Source organism: Cervus canadensis, chromosome 2 (genome assembly GCF_019320065.1).
Source record: "Cervus canadensis isolate Bull #8, Minnesota chromosome 2, ASM1932006v1, whole genome shotgun sequence".
Taxonomy (NCBI): Eukaryota; Metazoa; Chordata; class Mammalia; order Artiodactyla; family Cervidae; genus Cervus; species Cervus canadensis.
Window position 1 is genome coordinate 29,478,344 of NC_057387.1, and position 9,166 is coordinate 29,487,509.

Genomic DNA, 9,166 nt, shown 5'->3' on the forward strand with positions numbered 1-9,166 from the left:
AATACATTCTTCTCCTGGCTCTATCTCAGGGGGCATTAGCTCAGCTACTCAAATTAGAATTCTTGGAGCTGATCACCTTTGGCTTCTGTTTCTCCCTCATCAAGCTAATCAATCATAAATATTGATGATTAAATATTTTACCACATATTTCTATTAGATGGCCCAGTAGTAAAGAATCACCTGCCAATACAGGAGACACAAGAGACGTGGGTTCCATCCCTGGGTCCGATGCCTGGATCAAGAAGAGCCCCTGGAGAAGGAAGGAAATGGCAACCCACTCCAGTATTCTTGCCTAGGAAATCCCATGGACAGAGGAGCCTGATGGGCTATGCTCCATGGAGTCGCAGAGTCGGACATGACTGAACGACTGAGCACGCGCGCGCGCGCGCACACACACACACACACACACACACACACACACACACAGAGTCACTACTGTAGTCCTTTAGTATATAAGCCTCCTAACTCATCTGCTGATTTTATTTCCAAGCCACTTCTCTGCTTCCCCAGTAAAGATTACACACAGCAGCCAGGGAGCCGTTTCCACCATGTGAATCTAAGTTGGTGATTCCTCTGAGAGACTACTTCAGTGGCTCCTTACTGCACCTAGACCAAACTCTTAAGCATGGCATATAAGGACCTTCATGATCTGGCCACTGCTTCCTTCTCTAGCCCTGTCTTTCTCCACCACCACCCTCTTGGGATTTCCACAACTCTGTGGGTCTAGAGTAGCTCCAACATATTTAAAATCAATGCATCACCCCAACTTGAACACTTCTGTTCTTCCACAGCCCATGCATGCCTGCACTATAGCACTCGCCTCTTGTACTGTAACTGTCTACATGAGGACTTGGTATAGAGTAGCAGTGAAGTTGCAGAAGGAGCTGGCAACCCACTCCAGTGTTCTTGCCTGGAGAATCCCAGGGACGGGGGAGCCTGGTGGGCCGCCAGGAGTCAGACACGACTGAAGCGACTTAGCAGCAGCAGCAGCAGCAGTGAAGTAGCAGGGTGTTGAAAGTCCTGCTGTTTGGTTCCTGGTGCCAAATCCAACCAAGAAGAAGTCTGCAATCTCTCTGAGCCTCAACTTGCTTTTTGGAAAAATGGGCATTACAGTACTACCTCACGAGGTGGTTACAGGACTAAAGTAGTTCATGTATGCATAGCCCAGTCTATGTAATAAGGGTTCAATAACTATTACCTATATTTAATTTGTCTGCATTCTGAATTTAGGTTGCAAATTCTTTGAAGATAGAAACTGATCTGAACTGAATACATAGCTAGGTCTATTGAGCCAGTTAAGAGGATTGGGACCAAACTGCTGTGGACCTCAATTTCCTCATTCAGCAGATGTGTGGGTTGCTTGTCAGATCTTTAAAGTCTGTATGACTTGTAACATTCATTCATTCAGCAAATATTTGTTGAAAACCTATTGTGTGCCATGCATTGTGCCAGAAAGTGCGAAGGGACAGACTGAAGGATCACAGTGGGCAGCAGGGAGAGAGACCAGCTTTGGAGCCAGACAGGCCTGACTCTGAGATTTTGCTCTGCCATGTACATATGGCAAAATTTGGACAAGTCACTGAACTTGCTGAGCCTCAGTTTCCTTACAGGTAAAAGGGGATGTGTATACTTAACCCAGAAATCTGCGATGACTATTAAAAGCTATGTAGTGTACCCTGCACAAACTAATAAAATGTAAGTAGACTTCCTCATCCTCCATTCACTTCCTCCTGTACCTTTCAGGGAAAAAAATACGTGTTGGTAAATACGCAACACACGTCAGACCAGGCTAGGTGTCCCTGTGCTATGGTTGAGCTGTGCTCTGTCCTGTCTGGCTCTTTGTGACCCCATGGACCGTAGCCCACCAGACTCCTCTGTCCATGGGATTTCCCCAGGCAAGAATACCAAGAATGGAAATGGGTTACCATTTCCTCCTTCAGGGGATCTTCCTGACCCAGGGATCGAACCCTCCTCTCCTGCCTGTGTCTCCCGCATTGGCAGGCGAATTCTTTATCACTTGAGCCACCTGGGAGGCCCCTAGAGCACCTGGGAGGTGTCCCCAGAGGCACAGAAATAAGACAGTGAGGGTGCGAACTGAATTCTTAGCTGGGGAATCCAGAAAGATTTCCAAGAATGCCCTTTGAAGGATGGGTAGGAGTAGGAAATTCCGGGTAGGGGGACGGAAGGGAATTGCAAGGTGGAACCAAGTGCCCCTGAATCTCAAAGATTCTGAAAGGTCTCCGAGGCTGGGGGATGATGGTGGGCTGTACTTACTGCGCAACGATTCTAAGTGGGTGGGGGTTTTCCGCAGCCCCTTCCTCCGGCGTCCCCGAAGCCGTCTTTCCCAGTCCCGCCTCCCACCGGACACCACCCAGGTGGTGTAGGCGCGGGTGGCCGCTCAGCCACGGGAGGGCAGCAGCGGCCCTTTCCTGACCCCACCCCGGGCGCCTCTGAACTTTCCCGACGCCGGTCCGCCCGTAAGAGCTGGAATGTGGCGCTGAGGCAGAGTCTTCCCGGGTCCAGATCGCCGCGCCTAGCCCCGCCGCGCGCTTCTCCGCAGTCCAGGCATCTCCCGGACCCTGAGGGCCAGCGCTGGGCTACCCGCTGGGGCCGTGGGCGGGGGCCGGGGGCGGGCGGAGCCAAGAGCCGCCCGGCCCGCCCCTCCCGGCCAGTCGCCCCTCCCCGCCGCGGCGCTGGAGGAGGGCGGGGCGGCGGGGCGGCGGGGCGGCGGGGCCCCGCGGGTCAGTCTCTGCCTCCCGCACCCGCAGCGCAGCTGGAAGCGGCGGAGCGGAAGGTACCCTGGGCTGGGGCTGTGGGCGGCGGGGTCCTGGGCATTGGTCCCCTGCAGAGCACTTTCCTTCTTCTCCGCTTGGCTGGAGCTCGGGGCGCCGGCTGGGGAGGGGCTTTGGCCCGAGCGCGGGCCCCTTCCCTCCCCTCGTACGGGGCGTCTGGGCGGCGCGGGGATCCGGACGGCTCGGCCCCTCCCTGCCTTCCTCGGCTACCGTGAGGGGCGCCAGGAATTGTCCCGCGGGGCCTCTCGCCTCTAGGTGTCCGAGTCGAAGTCCGTTCCCTTCTGCCGGCTTCCCAGAACCTGCTCGGCAGGGCGAGGAGGAGAGGGGGCAACTTGGGTCTCCGCGAGGGAGCTCCCGCGCAGATGCTTAGCTCTCAGGTCTGGCGGCCCGCGGTGGACCTTGGCTGGGGTGTGAGTTGGGGCCCTAGTCCGGCTTGAGGTGGGAATTCCCCCCCGCCGGGCCTGTGAAGTGGCAGGAATAAGGGTGGGGTGTGACCGCGGGGGCTGCCACTGCTCCGGGGGTCTGGACCTCGCCCAGGATGGTTTCTGGAGCCGGCCTGGAGTGGAGGTACGGGAAATTGGGAAGGATCCAAGCCGTGTGTGTCTCTGTGTGTGTGTGTGTGTGTGTGTGTGTGTGTATCTATCTGTTGCTTCCTTCACACTCCCCAACCTGTCTAGAGAGTATCCTGGGAGTTTGGCCTGGGGGACCCAAGGCCAAGTCACTTCTGGGTTTCAAGTCGAGGAGGAGGTATCTGATTTCTTCCCTAGACATCAGGGGTGGTCATCAGGATACATCAGCCCCTGGTTCATCTGGAAAGCTTGAGAATGATTGAGGAACTGTTTTATCCCAGGGAAGGCCCCAAGAGTTCGACTCATACCAGGTCCTCTGGGGTTTGGTTGCCCCTCTTGGAGTCAGTGGGGCAGTTGCTCAGGGGTTGCCTCTCACAGGGAGCTGTTGTCGTTACTGTCTTGGCCTTGGGCCTGGCGGCCTGGCCTGGGTCTAGGACTCCCCTGAGCCTGAAGGGAAAGTCTTAATTGAGCTGGGGGAGGGTGTGCTCCAGATCATTCCAGCAGGCCCCTGCCCTGGAGTTCTGGCCTCTGACCCGCACGATCTGGTGCTACCTACACTGCCCTGCTGGGGTGGGAGAGCGTAGTGGCAAACTCAGAGCTAGGCAACTGGTATTCACCCTGGTGGTGGATGCCCTCCATCTGTCCATCAATGCTGCCTGTCCCAGATTGGGGCTACCGCAGCCTGTCTTCCCTCAGTTGGACCAGTGGAACTTGTGGGAATATGAGAGGGAGTTGGTCACTTGGGTAGAATTTTCAGGAGACCTCCTTTTCTGAAGGATGGTTTTTCTTTGTAGAGGAAATCAGCTGGCAGGGTGAATGCCTTCTTGCTTGCCTTTTGGGGTATCAGAGGGTGTTAGAGAGTGGCCGTGTGCTCAACTCCTATAAATTCCGTCTGATTCACATCCGCTTCCCCTCATCCCAGTGTTGTGCATGTGTGTGTGGAGGAGAGGGAGGCCACCCGGGATCCCACTGTTGAAGAGAACTTGCCTTGGGCTGTAATATTCGCTTCCTAAAAGGCAGGGCTGGGCTGTGAGGTGGTGGTGGTGGTGTGTAGGGAGTGCGGGAGCTCAGCCTAGTTTGACAGGATGTGGGACTGAGAGAAAAAGCCAGGTTTGGGGCAGAGATCAGGTTACTGTCCCCTTCTTTCTTAACCACTCCCTGTGTGGCTGGCGCTGGAATTGGCCTTCATTGGTCTCCCTTTTGGAGTTCCTCCCAGCGCCGGCCCCGGCTCCCGCTCGCTCCTCCCCACAGCCTCGATTTCATCTCAGGCCCGAAGCCCGCCCTCTCTTCCCCCTAGACTGGGGGCCTGGGAACTCCAGCCGGCTGGAGGTCAGCTCCTCTCCCCAGGGAAGGAGGAAGTGAGGCTCAGCTTCTGGGGCAGAAAGAAGCTGGCAAGGTGTGGTGAACTGTGCAGCTGCCCTTCGGCGTGCGTTGGGGGCGGGGGACACATGGAAACCCCGGGAAGCTGACTCCTGGCCCTGAGTCACAGGGAGGGGTGGGCAGGGCCTCAGGGTGAGCTGGACAGAGGGGAGGAAGGGGCCGTCCCAGGGAGTGGGTGGAGGTGATTCCCTAGTGGATTATTCTCAGTCGCTCTGCTGTGGTAGATGTGTGGCTCCCTACAGTGTGGTCATTGTCCCCTGCCTGGGGCTGAGTGACCCAGTGTTGCTGCCAGGCCCAGGAGGAAGGGGGGAGGCAGGCAGCCTGCCCAAATGTGGGCTGTGGGCACTGCCTGGACTGAGGCTCCTTTGTGTGACGCGGGGCCCTGGGGACTGGGATGGGGTGGGCCAGGGAGGCTGGCTGGCTGCTGCCGCTGCCCTCCGTCTGGGTTCCCCCTGCTCTGCGCTCCTTCCCACTTCTGGGGTGGTAACGTAGAAAAGCAACAGACTAGTCACACAGCCCTACTCTGAGTGCCTTCCCTGCGATGACTCCGAATTCCTCTTAGCCTCCATGAATCTCACTTTCCTAATTTGTCAAAACGGGAAGCTCACTACCTTTCAGGCTTCTGGGGACAGAGGTGATTTTTGTCAAAATGTCCACCATAGAACCTGGCACCTGTTGTTTGGTCGCTAAGGTGTATTTGACTATTTTGCGACCCCATGGACTATAGCCTGCCAGGCTCCTCTGTCTACTCCTACCTCTGGAGTAGGTAGCCACTTCCTTCTCCAGAGGATCTTCCTGACCCAGGGATTGAACCTGAGTCTCCTGCATTGCAGGCAGATTCTTTACCACTGAACCACCTGGGAAGCCCTTTACCACTGAACCACCTGGCATCTAGGGTATGATAAACAGTCTTTCCTTACCCACCCGTATCAGTCAGACTCTTTCAGTGGACAGGCATGATTTGTGTTGAGTGAGGGACAATGTGTTCAGTGTGTTCCAGATTGGACCTTTGTAATTATTAATCTTTTGAAAGTATTGAAATCCTGGTAACATTTAAGTCTGACTTGAAACTCTGATATGTAGAATAGATAAAAACTGGCTTTTCTGGAGACACCCCTGGTCCCTGAGCACCCTTCAAGGTGTCCAGGGGCCCACAGTTGGTGAGTGGATTAGATTAGAACTCATGCTTTCTTGGCTCCCAAGTGGGTGGTTCTTCTTGTGTATTCCAACCCATGGGGGAGACCTGTCCCTGACCTTGAGATTAGGAATTTCAAGCTCAGTTGCCTGAACAATTGGTTCTTGGCAAGAACATGCCTGAGCAAGCTCTTTTCCCTCCGTCCCCTCCTTTTGTTGGATACCTCGGTTTCCAGGGAGGTCTTGGGGGCCTCAGAGAAGTGTTTTTGGATTCGCTGGCTTTTCCCAACATCCCTGCTGCCTCTTCCCTGCCAGCCCTGGCAATGGCTGCCATCCGAAAGAAGCTGGTGATTGTGGGGGATGGGGCCTGTGGGAAGACCTGCCTCCTCATCGTCTTCAGCAAGGATCAGTTCCCAGAGGTCTACGTCCCTACTGTCTTTGAGAACTACATCGCAGACATAGAGGTGGATGGCAAGCAGGTAAAGGCAAACAGCCCCCTTCCCCTCTCACCTTGGAACCCCACCCGCCGCCATCACTTAGGGACCTAGAATGTCCGTCCTTACCACCTACCCATGTCCTGGTTTTACTCTCCGTGCTGGAACCAGTGAAAGTTAGGAAGTGAAGTTGCAGTCTTAGAAAATCCAGATAACCTGTTTTTTTTTTTTTTAACACTGGCTCTATAATCGGTCCAGTTCCTTTGCCTCTGGTCTTAAGTTCCCCCAAATGTAAAATGGGGAAATGGTAAGGTCCCCTTCGAAGGGTTTTTATGAAGATTAATTAAAATTGTGGTGCTCACAATGGCAACTCAAACTGCACAAAGATCAGTTTGTCTCAGGATTTAAAAGACTCACCTTATTTGTGGTGTGTGACAAGGATGAGCACTGTCCCTGGCACACAGTAGGTGCGCAATAGGTAGATGCTCAGTGAACCTAGGGACGGTGATTTCAGAGAGGACCTCTGGGTGGCGAGGCTGTGTGTGTAACTGGGGCCCTCAGGCTAGCTAAGCACTGGCCCTGTGTGTCAGGTGGAGCTGGCTCTGTGGGACACAGCAGGGCAGGAAGACTACGACCGCCTGCGGCCTCTCTCCTACCCGGACACTGACGTCATTCTCATGTGCTTCTCCATCGACAGCCCCGACAGTCTGGGTGAGGGTGTTGGAAGGAGGGGACTGAGAACCTCTTGGAAACAACCAGAGGGAGCTCTTGCCTGGGCTCCTCAATCATCTTCAGAGGCTGTGGGGGTGGGTACTGGGGAGCCCCTTTAGCCTCTGTGGTGACTCCGGCCCTCGGAGGACTTGGGAACATGTGTACCGTGATGGGGAGGGGTTTTGAGCTGTGAAAGGGACTCTCACACTGAAGAGCCTCTAAGACTTGGCCGTGGGGAAGACAGGACTCAGGGAGAGCCTTCTAGCCTAAGTGGAGGCACAAACTCAGGTTTGTCTGTCGTCCACTGTTGGGACATGTCTGTGCAGAAAACATTCCTGAGAAGTGGACCCCGGAAGTGAAGCACTTCTGCCCCAATGTGCCCATCATCCTGGTGGGCAATAAGAAGGACCTGAGGCAAGATGAGCATACCCGGAGAGAGCTGGCAAAGATGAAGCAGGTGGGTGCCACTGCCAGGCTGGGAGCCCTTGGGGAGGAAGGCACCCTCTGAGGGCGTGCAGGCTGGTAAAGGAGCCTCCCTCCTACTGACTCCATGTTAGAGGTGATGGTGGGGTCCACCTCTTAACCCCTTGCATCTGCACCTTGATGAGAGAGAACCAGTGATATTTGATGAAAGTGACGTGGACAAAGTGACTTGTCTAAGGTCACTTGGCATTTTGTCTGTTGTCCACTGTTTGGCATTGGGGCTATTAAGATGAGTAAGAAAACCGCCGCCCTCAGGGAACTGGGTTCCTACAATAGATGTTTTGCTTGGGGTCTCCTGGGTTCACACTAGGAGGTGTGAACTGACGTGGACATGGGATGGGGAGGGTATTGGAAGCAGCTGGGGAAAAGGCCCAGGCCCAGACTGAGGGAGCTGGCCAATCTGTGTACCTAGAAGTGGCTTTCCAGCCATAGGATGAGTTAATTAGGGAGAGCTGCCAGGATAGGAATGTGGACAATAGAATGAAAAGAATACTTTGAGGATAATTATGGCAAGATTTTAAACTGGGGACAGATACGGTCAGGGCAGCATGTGAGAAAAATTATTCTGGTAGCCGTAGAGGATGATGGGAAGAAGGTGAGAATGGAGTACCGTGGGATATAGGGCTGGCTGATAGAATTTTGAAGGTAAACATGAGTCTTGGGTCTCTTGCTTAGAAGCTGCCCATGGTGGCTGGGGCTTGGGTGCTTTGAGGGAAGGGGGCTGGAGTAATTATTTGTGCTAGTTATACAGATGAGGTGCACCTAACCAGCAGCTTCCTCTGACCGCTGTCTGTCTACCTTCCCAGGAACCTGTTCGATCTGAGGAAGGCCGGGACATGGCGAACCGGATCAGTGCCTTTGGCTACCTTGAGTGCTCAGCCAAGACCAAGGAGGGGGTGCGGGAGGTATTTGAGATGGCCACTAGGGCCGGCCTCCAGGTCCGCAAGAATAAGCGCCGGAGGGGCTGCCCCATTCTCTGAGATCCCCAAGACCTCCCCTCCTTCCTTCAGGGGGTTGCAGAAAGTCCCTCTGCCCTCTGTGACCCCACCCTATCAGGGATCCTTGCTGAAGGCTCCCTTTCCCAATTCCCCCCTGCCCAGGACTGCATTGAGTTTCCCCAGCCCTGACACTGGTGGCCGTAGGCACGCCCCCTCCCACCAGCACCCTGGGAATAGAGGGGTGCATCCTGCCTCTCAGAGCACAGCCCCTCCTCCTGTTGCCTTGGTCCTCGGGTGGGGCCCTTGATCCCTTTGGCCTTCCCCAGAGGATCATCACACCAGCACTTTATACACTTCCTGCTCACAACAGATCTGGGGTAGGGGACTTGGCGGGTGTAACCGAACGAATCCCAGGCCCCTGGTGTTTCTGCTTTGGGCAGGAGCCTTGTCTCTGGCTATTCTTGGTGTGGGACGTGAATAAAGGTCACAGGCTCCAAAGTGTGTGTGTGTGGCTTCCTGACTTTCTCTTCAGGTCCCTGTCTTAGCTGTGAGTCTGGAGTCCCATCTCTCTGAGATGCTCACCAGGGGGCCAGCCCCAGGTCTGCAAAGGCAGGACTCCCGGCTGGCAGGGTGGAGTCTTGGAGAAAAGGATGAGGTCATTCCTGGCTCTGGGCCTTGGAGGCGGGTGAGGGGAGTGGTCTGGAGGACAGGCTAAACTTAGAAGC

General features: G+C 55.0%; 1 protein-coding gene across 5 annotated transcripts; it reads left to right on the top strand.

The window, feature by feature from the left end:
• The first annotated feature begins 2,623 nt into the window (after positions 1-2,623).
• Positions 2,624-8,939, top strand: RHOC (ras homolog family member C). 5 transcript variants are annotated; one of them, XM_043460309.1, is made up of 6 exons: positions 2,765-2,794; positions 3,048-3,359; positions 6,191-6,354; positions 6,900-7,020; positions 7,347-7,477; positions 8,310-8,939. In XM_043460309.1, exons 3-6 carry the CDS (start codon positions 6,199-6,201, stop codon positions 8,481-8,483), a joined length of 582 nt encoding a protein of 193 aa, XP_043316244.1. In that variant the 5' UTR covers positions 2,765-2,794; positions 3,048-3,359; positions 6,191-6,198; the 3' UTR covers positions 8,484-8,939. The 5 variants fall into 5 exon arrangements, with proteins under 5 accessions (XP_043316241.1, XP_043316243.1, XP_043316244.1 ...); XM_043460306.1 differs by lacking the exon at positions 3,048-3,359 and having other exon boundaries at positions 2,624-2,794; XM_043460308.1 differs by lacking the exon at positions 3,048-3,359 and having other exon boundaries at positions 2,662-2,794; positions 6,112-6,354.
• Positions 8,940-9,166: the final 227 nt, after the last annotated feature.

What these genes read in the sequence shown, in the direction of transcription:
- RHOC (XM_043460306.1), top strand. Translation starts at nt 6,199, where the DNA reads ATGGCTGCCATCCGAAAGAAGCTGGTGATTGTGGGGGATGGGGCCTGT. An exon ending in TAGAGGTGGATGGCAAGCAG is followed by an intron (nt 6,355 to 6,899) that starts GTAAAGGCAAAC and finishes CCTGTGTGTCAG; the next exon opens with GTGGAGCTGGCTCTGTGGGA. An exon ending in CGACAGCCCCGACAGTCTGG is followed by an intron (nt 7,021 to 7,346) that starts GTGAGGGTGTTG and finishes ATGTCTGTGCAG; the next exon opens with AAAACATTCCTGAGAAGTGG.